At 36.3% G+C, this 21,494-nt stretch overlaps 1 protein-coding gene across 17 annotated transcripts in view; it reads left to right on the top strand.

Annotated features, from left to right (window-relative positions):
* The window catches only part of NRXN1 (neurexin 1), a 1,221,129-nt gene that overhangs the window by 562,240 nt on the left and 637,395 nt on the right, over positions 1-21,494 (top strand). For 9 of the 17 annotated variants that reach the window (XM_061432330.1, XM_061432328.1, XM_061432326.1 and 6 more), the window contains 2 exons: positions 4,395-4,598; positions 7,154-7,180. In XM_061432330.1, coding sequence (XP_061288314.1) covers positions 4,395-4,598; positions 7,154-7,180 — 231 coding nt within the window. The remainder of the gene's footprint in view (positions 1-4,394; positions 4,599-7,153; positions 7,181-21,494) is intronic. The other 8 variants (XM_061432331.1, XM_061432334.1, XM_061432333.1 and 5 more) reach the window with 1 other exon arrangement.

Below are 21,494 nucleotides of genomic sequence, written 5' to 3'. Positions count from 1 at the left end.
AACAGAAGCAGAAGATATTAAGAAGAGATGGCAAGAATACACAAAAGAACTGTACAAAAAAGATCTTCACGACCCAGATAATCACGATGGCGTGATCACTGATCTAGAGCCAGACATCCTGGAATGTGAAGTCAAGTGGGCCTTAGAAAGCATCACTAGGAACAAAGCTAGTGGAGGTGATGGAATTCCAGTTGAGCTATTCCAAATCCTGATGATGCTGTGAAAGTGCTGCACTCAATATGCCAGCAAATTTGGAAAACTCAGCAGTGGCCACAGGACTGGAAAAGGTCAGTTTTCGTTCCAATCCCAAAGAAAGGCAATGCCAAAGAATGCTCAAACTACCACACAATTGCACTCATCTCACATGCTAGTAAAGTAATGCTCAAAATTCTCCAAGCCAGGCTTCAGCAATATGTAAACCGTGAACTTCCTGATGTTCAAGCTGGTTTTAGAAAAGGCAGAGGAACCAGAAATCAAATTGCCAACATCCCTGGATCATAGAAAAAGCAAGAGAGTTCCAGAAAAACATCTATTTCTGCTTTATTGACTATGCCAAAGCCTTTGACTCTGTGGATCACAATAAACTGTGGAAAATTCTGAAAGAGATGGGAATACCAGACCACCTGATCTGCCTCTTGAGAAATTTGTATGCAGGTCAGGAAGCAACAGTTAGAACTGGACATGGAATAGATTGGTTCCAAATAGGAAAAGGAGTTCGTCAAGGCTGTATATTGTCACCCTGCGTATTTAACTTATATGCAGAGTACATCATGAGAAATGCTGGACTGGAAGAAGCACAAGCTGGAATCAAGATTGCCAGGAGAAATATCAATAACCTCAGATATGCAGATGACATCACCCTTATGGCAGAAAGTGAAGAGGAACTAAAAAGCCTCTTGATGAAAGTGAAAGAGGAGAGTGAAAAAGTTGGCTTAAAGCTCAACATTCAGAAAATGAAGATCATGGCATCCGGTCCCACCACTTTATGGGAAATAGATGGGGAAACAGTGGAAACAGTGTCAGACTTTATTTTTCTGGGCTCCATAATCACTACAGATGGTGACTACAGCCATGAAATTAAAAGACGCTTACTCCTTGGAAGGAAAGTTATGACCAACATACATAGCATATTCAAAAGCAGAAACATTACTTTGCCAACAAAGGTTCGTCTAGTCAAGGCTATGGTTTTTCCAGTGGTCATGTATGGATGTGAGAGTTGGATTGTGAAGAAGGCTGAGTGCTGAAGAATTGATGCTTTTGAACTGTGGTGTTGGAGAAGACTCTTGAGAGTCCCTTGGACTGCAAGGAGATCCAACCAGTCCATTCTGAAGGAGATCAACCCTGGGATTTCTTTGGAAGGAATGACGCTAAAGCTGAAACTCCAGTCCTTTGGCCACCTCACGCGAAGAGTTGACTCATTGGAAAAGACACTGATGCTGGGAGGGATTGGGGACAGGAGGAGAAGGGGACGACAGAGGATGAGATGGCTGGATGGCATCACTGACTCAATGGACATGAGTCTCAGTGAACTCCGGAAGTTGGTGATGGACAGGGAGGCCTGGCGTGCTGCGATTCATGGGGTTGCAAAGAGTCGGACACGACTGAGCGACTGATCTGATCTGATCTGATCTGATCTATTGGAAAAATATGATCCATTGATAGATATGTGATATGATGTAAAATCATCATATTTAAAGGGGATTATATTTTATCTTCTCAGTGCTTAGGTCAGTGCTTAACCATGAGACCCCTCTTTTGGTAAACAGACCCCTCTCATAGAATGTCTTTTATGACATTATTATGGCTTCCAATGCAGAGTTTAAGGAATATTTTGTTCATATACATCACCAAAATTAGATTCACTTATAATAGACAGAATAAATACTTAATCTTATTAGTATTTACATATACATGATATCTAAATTGAAATAAGCTCTTTCACATACCTTCAGTATCAAATCCAATCATTAATTCAGTCAATGTTTATCAAAGCTCTGCCGTGTGCCTGGTGCACTTGGCTGATGATAAGAGCAAGAAGTAGGAGGACTCAGCCTCTGCTGTAATGATGTGCATACAAAAGGCCAAAGACAGATTACAGACAAATAAGAAATGGTAATTTAAAAAATGCTAAGTAGATATAGAATAACTGGAGGGAGAATTAAAGGAGTGCTTGCAACAGGTACGTCTGGAGTAACATTTGATCAGAAATCTGAATGCTGAAGGAACCAGCCATATAAAGATCTGGGGCCAAAACCTTTTAAGACAGAACATGCCTCAAGTGCAAATACTTGAATGAGAGATGAAATCAGTGTGGCTGGAATTTACTAAACAAGGGAGGACATGCTAAAAGCTGAGGCTGAGAGATGGACTGGGCTGATTCACACAAAACGTCATAAGTTAAACAAGGAATACAGATTTTATTCGAACTGCAGCGGTGGGAATCTATTGGCGAAGGGTAGGGAGGTGAAGGATTAGGGGTGGGTGGGGTGGATGTGGTTAGATGAAGTAATGAAGTGATATGATCAGATTGGCTCCTTTAAAAATTTAGCTTGGCCACTATGTGTAGGGAGAAAGAATAGAAGTAGGGAGGCCATTGAACGAGCTATCCTTGTTGATCTATGTGAGACATGGGAGCAGAGTCTGATGTACTGCAGTGGCACAAACTGATTGATTCAGAAGGTAGATTGGAATTAGAGTCTACAAGACTTGCAGATTTGCAAACAGATTGGACATGGCAGAGAGGGTAAGAAAGAAAGCAGAAAGGTTAAGATCTGAGTAATGGCGTTAAGCTATTTATAGAGACGGAGAACACTAGAGCAGGAGCATGTTCATTGGAGCTGGAGAATTTGTTAATTATTGGTGTGTGTATCTTATTCAAATTGGAGATGTCAAATAAGCAATGGCTGATGGATGTTTGAGGGAGCTCAGGAGAGAAGTTAGGACTGTTTATAAGTATTAGGGGGAGTGAGCATGTGAGTTGACCCAGATCCCTTAAGAGGTAGAGAGAAGAGAAAGGTCCTCAGCAGGGAGCTCTGGAACCCTTACTGATTCTGGATGTGCATTCAACCCCTAGATGATAACTAATGATTGAAGTCTGTTAGAAGCAATACTTGATTTTCCTGATTTTAAGATAATCTTGCAAAACCTCAGCTCCAAAATATAGTCTTAATAATAGGCCTGGTTGTATCACTAAAGTTAATTGCTGTCAATAGTCAAGAGAATGAGAACTTCCTAGTTTGTTTTAATTTCAGGTAGTTTTTCTTTTATTAAATGGTATCTTGAGTTATCAGAACCCATGACAAAGCAACATGATTCATACTTGTTTCAGTGTTCCACAACCATATGGTGTTTAACATAAAGGGGTGCTGACTATTTCTTAAAGCAGTCAGTTTGAGATCAACAGTTTTGCTCTTTGCCTCTCTGTGTTTCATGCAAAATTAAGCAACTTCTCCATTAAAGCCATCTACTTTTCTCTAGTAGCACACATCCATACAAGCTCTTCAGTTCCACCCCCATCCTCACTCAATGTTACCCAGGTACATAGTAACTTATTGGCGATAGCTTAATTTTTTCAGAACACCAGGGTGGTGCTTACAGGTAATGCTTTAAGTTACCCCTTATCTGCAAATGAACTTTAATATGAAGTTACAGTTTGTGTCTTTGTGCAAATGAATTACCTTGTTCACCCCAGTGACTCAGAACATGTATTACCTGTTGTTTGGTAATACCAACTGTTCTTCTGTTTCTGAACATCACCTTTGGAAAAGTGTTGACTTGATTCTTGTATTTAAGTCATAATTTTAGTGTTTCTTTTTTGATTGTATTGGGGCACAAAATTATTTTTTAAAAATGATAAAAGTAACTTTCCTTAGAATCATGGGCTTTTGAGCTAAGAAGAGGCCTTAGAGATGCTCTAGTAGCACCCTCTCATTTTGCAAGTGAAGGATTTGAGCCGAGTTTAATTTCACAGAGCTGATCAGTGGCCTAGCCGTATACAAATAAGCATAAATAGTAGCTAGTACTTCAATCCAGGCTTGCACTATGGCTGTACACACACACACACACACACACACACACATAATATGATCTCTGCTATTGAGAAAAGATATGCATCCATGAACATGGATAATCCTACGTGATGAATCCTATAGATAGAAGTTGTTTTAGGTACAGAAAGGGAAGTGCAGCCACCTCTGCTTTGAACTTTAAGAGATACTTCTCCTGTGACTTCTCTTTCCAGTTAAAAAAAAAAAAATTGCTCATTTTGGAAGAAGATGAGTCGAGTTTGTGTCTTGTCTTCTATATGGAAACCTTTAATAGGTCATGCTTTTCCTTTTCAAAGTTTATATGTACTAAACTGACCCAGAGCTTTTATGTTTATTTCCCAACTATAGAAGCCACGGTTCTGAGCTATGACGGGAGTATGTTTATGAAAATCCAGCTCCCGGTGGTGATGCACACGGAGGCTGAGGATGTGTCCTTACGGTTTCGATCCCAGCGTGCATATGGCATTCTCATGGCAACCACCTCCAGAGACTCAGCAGACACCCTCCGCCTGGAGCTGGACGCAGGGCGTGTGAAACTGACGGTCAACCTAGGTAACAACTCGCCTTCCCCCATTGAACTAACACTTTTCACTTTTTGTTCAGTTTTGCCTGCAAACATTTATCGAGTAGCCTGTTTGCCATGGAAAGTTAAAACACTTAATAGTCTCATCTCCATTATTTAAATTCATTTAGGTTTTGGGGACATCTTTTTATTGTTTTTATATTGTTTAACATAATTTACTGTTTTGTGGTTCCTTCCACTGAGGGTTCTTAAAAGGGAAGCCATGTGCATTAATGAGATTATTGAAAATATGAATTATTACACTTGATGATGCCTCAAACTGAATTTCCTATTTTTACATTGACTGACATTCTGATTGGTTATAGATAAAATCCTTTTAGATAAAATAAAAATCCACCAACTCTGACTTGGATAGCACATGCTATAAAATGTCAAATATCTAGTTTGTGATTTAGATCAACAGTTGCTCTTTATCTATCCTTGGGCTTCTCCTTTGAACAGTTACCTTCGTGGTATCCCATCTTTTCTGTTTGGAAATACTGTGTGGTGATATTTTGCTATCAAACAACAATCCACAACCCTTCAATGCCCAAAGTCTGCGGCCCTCAGCAAGCAGCCATGAGAACACTAAAAACACAGACTCTTCCACAGAAAAATAATGCTTTCCTGCTTAATTGTAGCATTCAGAAAGAGTCACTACAGTAAAACCTCACCAAACTGGATAAAATCTAGGGGAAAATCAGGCCAAATTAAAAAGAGTATGAATTGTAGACTAAAAAAAATAATGTAAGCATATTTGTTTTCAAATACATTCAAAAACACAAATTAGTAGCTCAAAAAATCTTAAGGGAAGGTCTTACAAGGCTAATGTTAATGGGTGGTTAAAAACTATCCATAATTAGTACATTGTTTCACGAAAGTTGCTACATCAGTGTACTGGAAATCAGTTTTTTTTCCAAACTTGGCCTTTCACAATTTGTTTCATTTTTCTCAGACAATCTGCTCATAGCGAATGAAGAATTATAAATGTTCTGCCCAATAAGTTTCAATATTATAATTAACTCCAAATAATAGGAGTACAAATTAATGAGGTTTTACTGTATTTCCTGGAAGTACTGAACACACACAATAACGAATAAGAGGAAAGAGAAAAATAAAATTCAAGACTACATAGATTTACAAAAAGTGTAGGAAAATGTGATGAGGTATGTGGCATTTGTGAAAACCCCACATATATCAAACTCTGCTGGGCAGAATAGTAGCTCATAAAATATAAAATTATTTCATTAGTAGTTTGTTTCATACAATTACATTCAATTAACATTAAGTTTAAAAGTCCAATAATAAGGTTGTTTTTCTTTTTACGGAAGAACACATAATACTTTACTCTTCTGTTAGAGTTCCCTCTAGTGACAATGATAGGTTACTACAAGCCCATCAAAATTGCCTAGTTTCAGTAAAGGGGCTGTTAGCCGGAGGAGGTGAACACACTCATGGGAATTTTCTAACAGCAAAGCATTCTGTGGAAAGAGTTGTGTAGATGCTGATCCTTGGCTGTTTGCAACCACTTTTCTGATGCGGTTGACGACACATGACAAACTCAGCTATATGGAAACAGAATCTAGGTTTGTGTTTTTCATGTTCCCCAAAGGCATTCAATACAACAACCAAATCCAACAAATATTTATCTACATATAAAATAAACATAAAACACCCCACATGGTCCTTTAAAGATAACCCTTATAATTATAATCTACGCTATTCAGATCAGATATTCCATTCTTGGAGAATCTGCTTTTATATAAGAAGAAAGTATAAGAAAAGAAAAATCAATAGCAATAATAACCATGAAACTTATTACATAGAGATAACATAGTTAGCTCCTAACAGAGGAATAGGCCTACGTGCTCCCAGGAATGACACTACTTCTTAGCCACTAGAGTTTCTAAAGGAAACAAAGTGTTTATTTCTTTCTCCAATTAATACAAGGCATGGAATCCAGCTAACTCCTGGCTGTTTACCTTTTTTTGTCCAAGCAAGTAATAGTAACAACAGCAACAACAATAATAGTAAATACATTAGAGTGAAATAAGAATAATTTCAACTAGCTCTCCATTTGACCACCACAATTCTAAAGCATTCTGTTGGCCTTTGCGGGATAATAGATTTTGGAGGTCCAAGATGTCTGAGCCTAGCTGAGCTTGCACTGTTCCCCATTGTGACGGAGCACTTTTTAATTAAATTGTAAACAATGATTTGTTCTTTCACAGATGGGAAGAAAGCTGCAGCCAGTCTAAGCCAAGCATCTTTGACAGTTAACAATTCTTTATTTCACTTAGATTTGTCACCATGTAGCTTTGTTTGAGTTGGCCATTTTTTTAAAAATTCTTCTCCCGTTGTTTCCAATGGTGAAGTTTTATAACAAAGAATCTGGGTTCTAGAAGTATGTAAAGAATAAATGATATGGAGTGGCCATATTTGCATGTGTCTGTCCCCGGAAGGGTGGACTGTGATTTTATTGGATGTCTGCAGCTATTACCTTGAAGGATAAATTTTCATTTTTCATCTATTCTTCCCCATCTAGATTGTATCAGGATTAACTGTAATTCCAGTAAGTGCCTATTCAAAATTTTTAAAATGTTATTCCTCCATTATGATGTAGCTAGTGAAGAAAAACAAGAGAGAGAGCAAGAGAAAGTTGTTTATAAAACTCATGAGTTCACTTTTGAAATACACCAGTCCATCATCTGGGTTGTAAAAATTCATTTTGAAATCTGTCCAGCTGAAGACGGTCCTGCTGCAGTTCCTACCTCTAAGTGGGAAAAAGAGGTGAGAAATATCCTGTAACAGAAGGTACCAACACCTCTGTAGACCTATGGATAAAGCTGACAGTATTTGTATTTTGGTAAATCTTGGACTCCAGTAGTTCTCTTCATAACCAAATTAGGATAAAATGCTGTGGGTCTTAATTTCCTTCACTTTCTGTTTTTATCTCTTAAATCAAACATAGAAAAAAATCCCTTTCATTTGAAATTTACTATTGAACTCTTCTAAATTCAACTAAAGTTTTACATTGAAAAATGTGTGTTTTTCCAAGTTTTAAATATATATATATATGTACATGTATATATATTCAGAATATGACTTATCTAAAGAGTTTTTCTGGTTTACTGAGAGTATTTACATAATGAATTTTTACATCCTAATCATATATCTGCAAAAATAACCAAAACCCTTCAAATCTGTGATATGCATGCCAAGTGATGAGATAGAAAAGATGCATGGACTGAGTTTTTTTTTTAATTTGGACTAGAGAACTTGAAAGGATGTAAGGACTGTGATTTTATTTTGAGTTGTAGCATTATCTTGAGTGAATTTATTTATTTACATAAATATTTAGGTTTTTCTTTTCCAGGTTTTGCTGACCACATTAAGGAATCTCTTCCAATATAAAAAAAGTTGTTAGCTATTTAACTAGAATGGTTCTAACAAGCTTCTAATCTTTCATTGTCCTATTCAGTAAAATATATATATATTTTTTATCCTTGGAAAATGCTGAATGTGAATTGATGGAATACACTCCCAAAACCTTTGGCTATGTATCCAAATGGCAGTAAATCATCCTCTGAGAAACAAAATAGTGGTCTTCAGCTTACAAAAGCAATAAGCTTATGAAGCATGCTTCTGATAACTCAGATTTGTCTTTAAAATATTTTAGTATTCATTTTAAAGGAGCATAAAATACTGTCTTTCCAATCATAACAATAAAAAGGTAATAGAATCATGATTGGTAAAAAAAAAAAAAAAAAGCTGTTAAACTGTCATATAAGGCATTTAAACAGAGAAGGCAATGGCAACCCACTCCAGTACTCTTGCCTGGAGAATCCCATGGACGGAGGAGCCTGGTAGGCTGCAGTCCATGGGGTCGCGAAGAGTCAGACACCACGGAGCGAATTCACTTTCACTTTTCACTTTCATGCATTGGAGAAGGAAATGGCAACTCCGGTGTTCTTGCCTGGAGAATCCCAGGGACGGTGGAGCCTGGTGGGCTGCTGTCTATGGGGTAGCACAGAGTCAGACACGACTGAAGTGACTTAGTAGCAGCAGCAGTAAGGCATTAAAAATCATCTCAAACAGACTGTAGTTCCTGAACTAATCTCTCCGAGATCTCACACAAGTGGAATTTTTTCAAATATTCATCGTCTCCTTTCAAACTCTGTCTCTACCACACTCTGAAAAGAAGCACAGTTTTAGCAGTCTGATACCATGATCCAGCTTGCTTTCACCTCTGGACTGTAAATGCAGGCAAAGTAACAACCCACAAAACCCTTTCCTGAGGCCAGATCTGTGACTCAAGGCAGCGGTAGATGTTCTGGATGCTTCCTGGATCTTAGAAAATCCATGTGAGGAAACTATTTCTTTCTAGACTTATGCTTTATTTTTATTTATATTAGGTATGCAATAATGCATGGGTTTTTAGATTTACAAAATGTGGCTACATAAACTCTAGTATTTAATGGAAATTGCCCCATCAAATGTGCTTCTATGTTCTCTAGCTCTATCATTTTAAAATACACATTTATGGTTTAATTACCCTTGTTAGATATTTCTCTTTATTTGGCTCATTATTATAAGACTGATACTAAGTATAATATTTTCTCTAGATGTTTCACAAAATAATACTTTGAGGACAAAGGTCTTTGATGGTTAGTGGATTTTTTTTCCCTTTTTAAAGAAAATATCTTACCCTTAATTTTACTTGAATTAAACCAATGATTATGAGCTTTCAGTGCATACTGCGGACAGGACTGCAAATGCCTTAACTTGACAGCAGTCACTGGAAAGAACATTCAGTGATCAGGTAATGTTTTTATTTCTTTGCCTTTGTTTTATATGGGGAATAATGGGCAGATATACCCAGAACTCCAAGTTCCATCAAGAAATCATGTTATTAATCAACTTTGAGGATAGGGAGGAATTTACATTTTAAATAATGCAAATCTAACTCACAGTGATTAAATAAGCAGAGATTTCCACCTGGACTGTATTTCATACTCATAAGGAAATATAAATAAAATACTTGTATCTCAGTATAACTTGTAGTTTAATTAAAGACTGATTTACTACATTTATCCTCTGCAAGCCATGAGTTTGTCTGAAACTGAAATGTACATTTACTAACTCACAAACTTATACCACCACCATCTAAAAATTATACCATACCTAAGATATCAGCTGTGTTGTGAGCTTAATATGCAATACCTCAGTTGATATCTTTAAGACAGCTTCCACAGGAAATATACATATGGTAACAAAAATTATCATACTTTGAGAATTAATAGTAAATGATAAATCATTAATTTTGAATGGGAATCTCTCATTTCTCTACACTTATACAGAGTTGCTCTGCTGTTTCCTATAATCGCTCCATCCTTTTTAATCCTCCCTTCCCTTAGTTTATGGCAGGTGTTACTTCATATGGAAAAGAAAATACATGTATCATCAGATTCTCCAGTCTTTGCTACTGAAGAATAGGTATGAGGTGAGGAGGGAGGAAGGTCTAGCTGCGTTGCATGTCTTCAGACCTGTAGGACTGCAAGGTGGCAGATATATTTCTTTTTCAGCCCTTCCGGTATCAGTAGTTTAGATGCAGCGATGCTCTCTTCCACAGACAGGCAGAGCAAAGTCTTTTGTTAAGGTTCTTTTGAGAAAAGGCTGATTTGAATTTCAGGAACTATCTCTGTCAAACCCTTTGTTGCCACCATCCCTCCCTCCCGTAATAGAAGAGCTGTCAAGAATTTTTAAATGGAAGGAAATAGCCCATTTTTATTTAAAAATAAAAAGCTTATTTTCATGTGGGGAGAGGGTTTTTTTTTTTTTTTTTTTAAGAACCATCTCTGTGAATAGCAGTCATGTCAGTGTCAAAATGTATGATTTGATCTCTCTGATTACAAATGGAATGTCTCTGCACACAATCCCAGACCAGACTCAGTTCTTTGATGTCCATCAGCTTATTTCATTGCTAAGATATATTTGTTATCTACAGCTTGGTATTAGATTAGGTCAGTATTTGAAAATTTATGGAAGGGAAGGCAAACACAGAAGTGTATTATATCTACAGCCCTCCATTCTCATCTATCCAGGATAGTCAGATTATTCTTGTCTCCTCAGTCAATTCCAATATGGAGAACCACAATCTACCATCATAAAATAATTTTATATGGAAGTTGCTAAAAGAACCACCATCTTTTACTGCAGATAATGTCTTCCCTGGACAGTGAAACTTACTTCAATAAAGGTAGATGGGAAAGGACTGTAAAGTCACATTCTTTTAACGTAAAGAACAATTATTTGATTAATGAAAAAAGGTCTGGTTATAGATGATTTTACAAACATAGTTATATACTATAGAGATATACACTAATACTAAGTTGTTACTAAAAGAGGCCAAGTCAGACAGAATAGTGCTTTGTGACTAACACATTAATTATTTGCATGAAAAGTGAGTGTATGAGGGTCTCTTCCCTAGCCCATAGTGTTAATTGACCTAAGTGTTTTAAAAAGTGTAAAGAGTACAAAAGAAAATTTCTACTCCCTGTGAAATTTTCTCAAATGTATTATTAGTAGAGTTTGTAGTATTATTATAATAGAAATGACATTGGTTTTATCCTGCATTTTCTTTGTCTGCCAAAGTATGTAGCTTGAGATAGAGTGACCAAGAGAGTCTCATTTTCAAATTTGCTGCCCAATTATCAATATATCCAAAGTCATTAGGCTATGTGTTTCTTTTTTTTTTTTTTTCTGATAATTTGGGATCTGTAGTGGTATACTGCATGTTTTAATAGTCTCAGTTTTTTTTTTTCTCTTCTTTTAGTAACCTTACAAGTTGTTACTGTTATAATCTTTGAAGGTTTAAATATATTGAAAATTTGAAAACTAAACTTGCTCCTATCAACTATAAGTGAGTCCTAGTTGTCATATAAATAACTACTTTAAATATGTAGCAGATGCAAGGAGGATTTTGTGATTTTTGTTTTTGTTAGTGTTGTCTTTCCCTTTTTTTTTTGTCTTGTCAAGTCAACGACATAATTATGGAATATCCTTCTTGCCCACAGGAAGGTTTGTAGCCACCTCTGAATTCACATAAACATGCATTTTAATAAAACCATGGTCTTTGATGTTTATTTTGCTTGTTTATTTATTATTGTTTATTTAATCCTTATACATGGATCTCTTCTGCCCACCTGCTCTTTCTTCCTACCAAGATTTACTCATCTTACTTTTCCATTTCCAATGTTGTTTTCTCTTGTTCTCCTTCTTCTTGTTTTCTTACAAAAATAAAAAGCTCTATGGGGTGAAAAAAAATATCCCAGTAGGCAGAACTTCCAACTTTGTTTGGCTTCTTACAGAAAATGATTTATTTAAGACACAGAGATAATAAAATTGGAGATGGTGTTAATGTGGGCAGAGTGTCAAGGGTTGAAGTTCAGCTTCTTTTTTGGCAGTTCATTGTCTAAGGATTGCAAAGAAAGAAAATCTAAGGCCAAGACTTGGGTATAGTGAAGAAACGCTCTGAGTAATATGTTATTGGAAAATGTACTGTGATGGATGCCCAGAGTGGATAATAAGATCTTTGTATTATCATTTTATTACCAGAATGAAAAGATCAACTGGATATTAGTTATCCTAATTTTTTTTATGTAGATAAAAATGGAAAGCAATAAAAGAATGCAAAATGTCAACCAGTGGCACTTAAGCCATATTAGATTGCTTTGATCAGGCTGCCACTTGGCAGACTACTTAAAAAGATATGAGGGAATTTCATGAGGCTGACTCTTGTTAACATGAAACAAATATTCAGTTCAGAGCAGCTGCCTGGTGCCTGAAGAGCAGAGAACTGCAAAAGGAGCCTCTGTCTCTGCCTCCACACAACCATCCTTGATTTCAAGAGTTCCGTCAATCACTGCTTCTCACTGATTGGTGCTGTCCATCCACCTAGGATAGGAGCTGCTCAAGGAATGCTACGTCACTTCAGTCATGTCCAACTCTGTGCGACCCCATAGACGGCAGCCCACCAGGCTCCGCCATCCCTGGGATTCTCCAGGCAAGAACACTGGAGTGGGTTGCCATTTCCTTCTCCAATGCATAAAAGTGAAAGTGAAGTTGCTCAGTCGTGTCCGACTCCCAGAGACCTCATGGACTGCAGCCTACCAGGCTCCTCCATCCATGGGATTCTCCAGGCAAGAGTACTGGAGTGGGGTGCCATTGTCTTCTCCATCTCAAGGAATAAAGGAAGATAAATATATACATACAGAAAAGGGCAGTTTTTTTGGTTTGTTTTTCATTGCTGTCATTTTTAAAGCTTAAAGTATATATGAAGGAAAGGAAAAGAATGTTTATGAATGATTTTCAACAAAAATATAAGAGAATTTACATATAAAATAAAGAGACCATAGATTTCTGATGAAAAACAAATAAAGAAGCAAAAGCTGAGTCTTTTTCTTAAGGCCCATTGTGTAGGCAGTGTCTTTAGAAAAATATCAAAATTGGAATAAAATTTAAGGAAAGCCCATTTGAATTACCCACTCTTAATATTAAGAGAATCATAAAGAATGCACATTTAATGACTACATAGATTGTGCAAAATCATCGTATGAAAGCTTGGTAAGTAGAAGACTTGGGTCTATTTTAGTGAACAGTTAATTGGCTTATTGCTTACATGCAAATATAAAATGCTTCAGTGTTTTAAAAGATTGCTGTTTTGGTGCAGGTTAAGAATTCATATGAAATCAGTCTCAGTTATTAATTTAGTCAGTTGAACATCTCCTTATTACGATGGCAAATGGCTGTGCTCAAAGAAATGCAGAATTCCAGATTTGTGTTAACCAAATTCATCAAATTCTCTTTCATTGTTGAAAGTTACCATTGTAACTATGGCCACAGTAGAAATTGTCAGAAAAGCCTATAATGTTTCAGAAGAAAAATTCTGAACTTGATATTTCCCTTGGCTTCTGGGAAAAGGAAATTTTCTTTTCTACCACAAAATGTCACAAATTGTGAGACCACAATTTGTTGATCACAGGTTCCTATTGTGCTATTAGAGAGTTGATTTCTAAAACATTTGCCATTTCCTTCATAGGTTAGAGTTTGGCATTGTTTTTGTTTGTTTTTTGATAGGGAGGTAGCATTTTAACAAGCTATCATTGATCCAAAAAATTGAAGATGAAAATATGAATTAGACATTGAATGGCACCCCACTCCAGTACTTTTGCCTAGAAAATCCCATGGACAGAGGGACCTGGTAGGCTGCAGTCCGTGGAGTCGCTAGAGTCGGACACGACTGAGTGACTTCACTTTCACTTTTCACTTTCATGCATTGGAGAAGGAAATGGCAACCCACTCCAGTGTTCTTGCCTGGAGAATCCCAGGGACGGGGGAGCCTGGTGGGCTGCCGTCTATGGGGTCTCGAAGAGTCGGACACGACTGAAGCGACTTAGCAGCAACAGCAGCAGCAGCTACTATTAAGGTTTGTTTTTTTTTTTTAATCTAGCCAGTCTCATTGTGAGATATATGATTAGAAGTTCATTTATTTTAAAGAAAACAATAATTTTTTATTTGTTTATATTTGGAGCATACTTTTGTACTTATGTGCCTCTATAATTCAGGTTCATAGACAGTTAATCCTAAAGGCTCAGAAAGACTAAAAAGTGCTCAAAACTTCTGTTTAAAATAGCCTCTAATCCTTAGGACAGCCTTAGTGTTCAATGATGATACATAGTGCCACACAAATAACTCATTGTACAAGTGTAGACTTGTAGAATATATTAATATTTTATATATGAATATATTGCAATTTAACAAATATATTGCAATTTTTCAAGAAGTTTTGCCTTCCTAATCTTTCTCAAAGCCATTAACAATTTACACTTCATCAGTTACTTACCTATCAGAAAATATGGAAACAAATAATATAACCATGGATTTCAGTTCCTCGTTTAGTCGCTAGATAGAAATTATGTATCTGCTAACTGCTAAAGTGGATGCATAATTTAAAAGACGTTTTGTCGACTTAACCATATATCAGACATGATTAATATAAGCCTTCAAGCTGAGCTTTGTTTGGTTTCCTCTCTTCTCTACTCACTTGCTTCTGCTTGGTCATAGCTTCTACTTTTTTGTGTCTTCTGCTTACCATGGTGTCTCCTGGATCATGGTTATTTGTCTACTGCCTCCTCCTGTGCATGTTTTTGTTTTGTTTTGTTTTGTTTTGTTTTGCTGCTCCTTAAACTGTTGACTAAATGTATGCTATGTATTCAAACTCCCCTAGAAAGAGAATCTAGTGGATTCATTACTTATCCTTGCTCTGTTGAGCAGAGCTTTCAAGTCATGTCACCTCATAAGCCACTGACCAGACTTTAACTTTGGGGGAAGATGCCCACTGGTGATCCAATGTAGTGTCCACAGAGAAGGGGGCCACAGACTCAGATACGCACATCCAGGGTAATGTAGGAGCAGTGGGCTTTCCCCACAAGCATCTCTTCTTCAGGCTGTCTGATTAACAGTGTTTTGACTTTAACCATGAAATACCCTTAAGGATTATAATTTCTTCAACACATTACTGACAAATGGTACGTAAGTCAAGTGAGCAAGGCTCTTTAAATCAGGGGGAAATGCATGGAACCATAAAAAAGTTGGAGATTGAAATGTTCAGGTTGCTCAGAGATCTTATCCATTTCTCTTACTTGTGACCAATGGGAACAAAGAGCAAGATGGGTAAGAAGTACATTATGAAAACCATTTCCCAAAGGTAAAGTAAGAAATTCTAAGAACATTTCAATTACTGTTACTTTCATTGTACTTAGTATTGGATTGTTCTTTGAATGCATCATTCATACAGTTGTGAGTATTCTTCACCCTCCCATCACCCTTCCCAGGAGGTCAGTCTAAATATAAGACTTGAAATATTTTATGCATGATACTATTGAAATAAATATGTTATATGTGTTTCTTTAAAAATATAGGGTCATGGTGTGCAAATGTTTTGCAACAGTTTTTTTTTTTTACTTTAACAATATACTGAAAAAAATATCAATATGTCCAGTTTGTAAATATAGCATGCAGCACTGAAAAATCTGATCCATTGCTTATTTGAGATTTTATACTGAAGTAATATGAAGCAGATCGAGGTCACTGAGCCAACTGAAGAACAATAAAATAGGGAGAAAACATACATGTACAAAAATAAATTCTATCATGATTCATCAGAGACCTCAAAGCAATCATATGAACACTGATCAGAAGCATCTGTTAGAACGATCTTGAAAAACAAACTAGATTGGAATAACTGTAAATGAAAAGATACTTTGCACTGGTATAAGTTATTATCAGTGACACTAACTCACTCAAATGAAAACCTAACTAAAGTAATCTTAGTGTAGCAAGACTGACAAGGAGCAAGCATACAAATATAACATTTCTTCTAGCAGCTGGCTGACCAGCTTTAGGGAACCTCCAAACGCTCTTTCCTGAGATTAACCAAATTAATCTGGTATAAGATTTAATTGCTAATAGCCATTGCTATAGGTGGGCAAGCACCATCTTAGAATAGCTCCTGTTTAGTAAGGCGTGTCGTTCACTTCAGAAGACTTTGTCCCAACTTCAAACAAAGGAGTAATCCAGTATTTTACCAATTACTAAAATAAATGGTCAAATAGAATCATAGCACTCAAATTAGTGACTAAAAGTTAGCCGGACAAATAGGCTAATTATCAGTACAATAAAAGAAAAATTAAATTTAGTTCTATTTGTTATTGCAATAATAAAATTCAAAATAGAGAATTCAGGAAATCATATTAATACTTTGAAAACAATTTATATTATCATTCTCATTTTTACATGATAGATGAATGAATTATCATGTATTATTTGTTCATAGCTTTCTTTGGGGCATTCACTGAGGAAAAAAAGAAAAAAAGGATCAAAACAAATGAGACTCTATAGTTCAAAAATCCTAAAGACATATTATCCTTTATCATATTTCTGAGAATGCATTTGCTTTTTAAAAAAATAGATATTGTAATGTTTACCACAAATAGTGAAAGCTAGATTTTCAAGCATTGTTGTGATTTCCTAGTGAAATGAAAAGGAACAAAAACTTAAAGACAGAAACTTAGCTTTTTATTTTGATTTTTTCCTAATGTGCTTCTTATTCTGGGAGAAGGTTTTTACAAGAATACCCCCAAAGTATTGAGTGACAGCAAAATTTTGTTAAGTCAGTCTCACATTTAATGATATTCAAATACACTTATAGTGTTAATAGTACTATAATATTAGTATTAGTAATAATATTATAGTATTAAATTATTCCTTTAATTTTTCAGAAATGTACATTCTTCTTGATCTTCTTATAAAAATAAATTCTGCAACAGTGCTGTATTTGGATGAGAAATTATTTAATTTTAGCATCTTTGCATTTGTCATTGCAATTCATGGCTTTGTTTATGAGATGTCAAATTGAATATTTATAAATTTCAAAATGCTCAATATGTGTATGCTTTTTCATTTTTGTTTTCATTTAGATAGTTTGGCATTGTATAGGAATTGCATAATACTTGTTTAAATTTCTGTCAATATAAATCAATATAATCCTTTTCTTCTCATGTTACACCAAGGCTCAGTATATTTTCAGTTTAAAATGCTTACTTAAAATCATATTAACTGTTTAGTACTTAATTTTATACATGCAGACTATCCTATAATGTGATAAGCTTTTCTTGGAAATGGCCTTTTTTTCTTAAAATAAAGTCACAGTCCAGATTTTTCCTTTCATTATAGTAGGTTTATTTTATTATGCTTCTTCCTCAACCAGTCACTTGAGCTAGATTAGATTTTAAAAGAGCTCTTTTAAAACATTATTTTAATAATATATGATTTGTGTTCATTTTTTACTGTGTTGTAGTTATATTCTTAAAAGGTAAATTGTATTTCTTAAAATGTATGTTTTTTTACATTGAAAATGATTTACATCAGAGATATTTATCCTGATCTGTCATAAATGGGTACAATCAATGTCAAAGTTGTGTGTAAAGGCTAAATGTTTCTTATAAACCTTGTCTATTTATTTGCTTAGAGCTAAGATATCTAGCCAGATATGAAACAAGAGGGGAGGCAGCTATATATAGTAAAGTTTATTTTGTAGATGATAGAATAGGGTTGATATGAGTTAGGAAAATGGCAGAGGAGTCTCCATACGGTATTTCCAGTAGCTCTCCAAGGTCAGACCTCTTTGCACACAAGGTCTGTGTTTTCTTATAATTAAATACTCATCAAGCCTTGAATCCCCCATTCCTAAGCCAACTACTCTCTCTGTATTTGGAAGTTACTGACTACCGGCCTCAGGATATTTTGCTGTCCTAGACTGTACACATCATTAAATTTATTTTCAAGGGAACTAAGCAAAAAAGCTGTCTAAATAATTAGCCAGATAACTGAGTAGCCCAAGTTTTCCAGTTCTTGGACTTATCAGATTCCATGCTGCCAAATGTGGAAACAAGGGGATGAAACTTTCTATTTTTGACACTTCTGAGTGAAGATTGGTGTTAAAAGTCAATGGAGTTACTTTTCATTAACTGTTTGGCTTAATTCAATATCAAGAGGTATTTAATCCACCATAAAAAAAAGTTCACAAAATCTAAACAGATTTATTCATTCAATAAATAATTAAGCATGGCTTTTTATATTCAAGGCACTGAACAATAGGACCTAGGGTATTTTTCCTGAAGTTCTAAGCCCAGGTGGCTCAGTGGTAAAGAATCTGCCTGCCACTGCAGGAGACGTGGGTTTGATCTCTAGGTTGGGAAGATGCCCTGGATAAGGAAATGGCAACCCTCTCCAGTATTCTTGCCTGGAAAATCCAATGGACAGGGGAGCCTGGTGGGCTACAGTCCACATGGGGTCACAAAGAGTTGACATGACTTAGTGACTCAACAACAACAACGCAGGGAGAATAACAATAGTGACAATATGATACTGATGATATTATTATCATTAAAAACGAAGGTGTTCCATGCACTAGGCATTGTTTTAAATAATTAAAATGCCTTAAATTTATACTGTAAAATGGCTCTATTGTTAGCTTATTTTAGAGATAAGAATCCTGAGACACAGAGAATTTATATAATTTACCAGGATCGCATAGCTAGTAACTCATGGAACTAGGATAAAAGTTCAGAGGATCTGTGAATCTAAAACACATGCACCAGACCAAAATATACACATTGTAGAAAGTTTAAAAGAAAGAAAAGACTTAAATAGCAATCTACCCAAAGTAAATACAGTGAAATTGATTAGTGTGGGACTACTTCATTTCTCCAGTGGTTTTTTAAAGTTTACAAAATGCCTTTCTTCTGTTGTTACTGTTCATTTTTGAACCAAGTTTAATGTCTAATTTTATTTTATTTGCTCAAAGTACTTTTTAGTTGGGCTTCCCAGGTGGCACCAGTGGTAGAGAACTCACCTGCCAATGCAGGAGATATCAGAGACGCCCACCCGTTTGATCCCCGGATCAGGAGATCCCCTGGTGGAGGAGGGCGTGGTAACTCACTCCAGAATTCTTGCTTGGAGAATCCCACGGACAGAGGAGCCTGTCGGCTACAGTCCATAGAGTCACAAAGAATCAGACTCGACTGAAGTGTCTTAGCACAGCACAGCACACACACAGAGCACACTTTTTAGTTAGGGAGGAATATTTGTAATAGTTTTAGTATAAAGAAATGTATCTGTCCTTAGGAGTCTATAAATGTCTCTTTTCCTATACAGTAAACGACAATATAAAAACATTCTCAATAGTTCTCAAGGATCAGCTAAATTGAGGAGAACTTGAGGAGGATTAGAGAAGAGGAAGAGTTAGGTGACTGGGCTGGTACATCAGCCTTACAGCTGTGTGGATGATTGGTCTATCCAGGTCATGACTGGCACCAGACCTGGCCAACAAGACAGCTCTGAGACAGACAGCCTTTCTGATACCCCAGAGGCTTTGCCATTAAGGGCTCACAAACTGGGGAGGGTGATGTAACTCACCTCTTACGTTGATAAATGCAGTCTTGTCTGCATATTCCTGAATGTAGAGCTAACTAAAAGAAAACTTTAAAAATAAATAAGCACAAAACTTCAACTCCTCTTTAGGGGTGGCTCAAACAGCATGCAATTTGTGCAGTTACGCAGGGCTCTGTGTTTAGAAGGGCCTGTTTGTGGGTAAATACTTAGCTATCACTGTTCTGAAATACTACATTTTGAACAAGAGTTGCATGTCTTTACTAGGCTCAGAAATCATTTAATTGGTCCTTCCTCTTGTAAGGCTAGTATATTGCAAAAAAAAAAAAAAAATCTTAATCTGACAGTGCCATTTATATGTTTCTAATTTTAATCAGCTTTCCTAACTGATTCATGTGGAAATAAAAACAAAAAATTCTGCTCCCAGCCCAGTATAAAAATTGAGAAAGATAAAACAGAAACATTTAATAAGAATGACTCTTCTTTCATTTCTGTTGGTTCTTCAAGGAGCAATCTGATTATTTTTTAAAGTAATTATTTTAAAACCAGAAACTAATGGCAAAGTCGAATAGCAGGCTGAAGGTGTCATAATTACAACCTGAGAAACACATCCTCCTGTCACTTCCAGGTGTAAGTGCTGTTGCCAGGAGCCATGACTCAGGCACCCAGCAGCGGTGGCTCCTGCTTCTGTTTCTCCTGCCTTTTCTCTCTTCCTATTATTGTCACAATGACAAGGCTTATTTCCAGCTTCCCACTGGGTCCTGCCTCCCACTGGAGGCAATAGTCCTCAAAGTCAACTGCCAAATAAAGCTTAATACCTGGAAATTTTGATATACATAGACACCTAATTTTATACACATACACAAATGTCATGCATTTAATGAAAGTTGCTATTCTGAATTTGTAGAACAGGAAAGGTAATTACATTTTAGAAGTAGAAGGACTTTGCAGTTGGTTTATGCCATTTACAGCCTTTTAAAATTGTTCTTAGTTTTTGTTATTGTCATTGTTTTACTGATAAGAAAACTCAGACCAAGAGCTGTGGGAGCATTAGACAAAGTTAGAATAATTAAGGTTGTTGTTTAGTTGGTAAGTTGTGTCTGACTCTTTGGCGACCACATGGCCTGTAGCCTACCAGGCTCCTCTGTCCGTGGGATTTTCCAGTTATGAACACCAGAGTGGGTTGTGATTTCTTTCTCCAATAATTAATGTTATGTTGGAGTTAATGGCCACAGTCAATCTAAAACTCCGGTCTCTGGACTCAAACTCATGACTATTTTTCCATTGCTTACATCTTTAATATTCAATGTGAAGATGCAGAAGAAAAGGGAATTTGTCTGTTTATTTATGTGTCTCGTACAAAGACCTGAGAACTAAGCTGGCCTACTGTTTAAACAAATAATTATTGAAACAAAGCCATATCCATTTGTTTACGTATAGTCTATGGCTGCTTTTGCACTACAATAGCAATGTTAAGTAATTGCAATGACAACCAAATTTGGCAAAGTGGAATATATTTACTATTTGGTCCATTCAATTTAGTTCAGTCGCTCAGTCATGTCCAACTCTTTGCAACCCCATGAACTGCAGCACGCCAGACTTCCCTGTCCATCACCAACTCCCAGAGCTTCATTTGGTCCATTGCCAGAAGTATTTTGATCCCTATTAGATCTACTAGAATGTAAGCTATAGAAAGCTCCTTGAAAATCTAACTTGGGACATTCCCAATGCTGAGATCAGTGTTTGGCACAAAATAATTTTTAAACTAAATTAGTAGGCTAGCTCAGCTGGTAAAGAATCCACCTGCAATGCAGGAGACCTGGGTTTGATTCCTGGGTCAGGAAGATCCACTGAAGAATGGATAGGCAGAGTTG

Source organism: Bos javanicus, chromosome 11 (assembly GCF_032452875.1).
Source record: "Bos javanicus breed banteng chromosome 11, ARS-OSU_banteng_1.0, whole genome shotgun sequence".
NCBI lineage: Eukaryota > Metazoa > Chordata > Mammalia > Artiodactyla > Bovidae > Bos > Bos javanicus.
The sequence above is the reverse complement of the archived record's forward strand: the minus strand, read 5'-3'. Positions and strand labels throughout refer to the sequence as shown.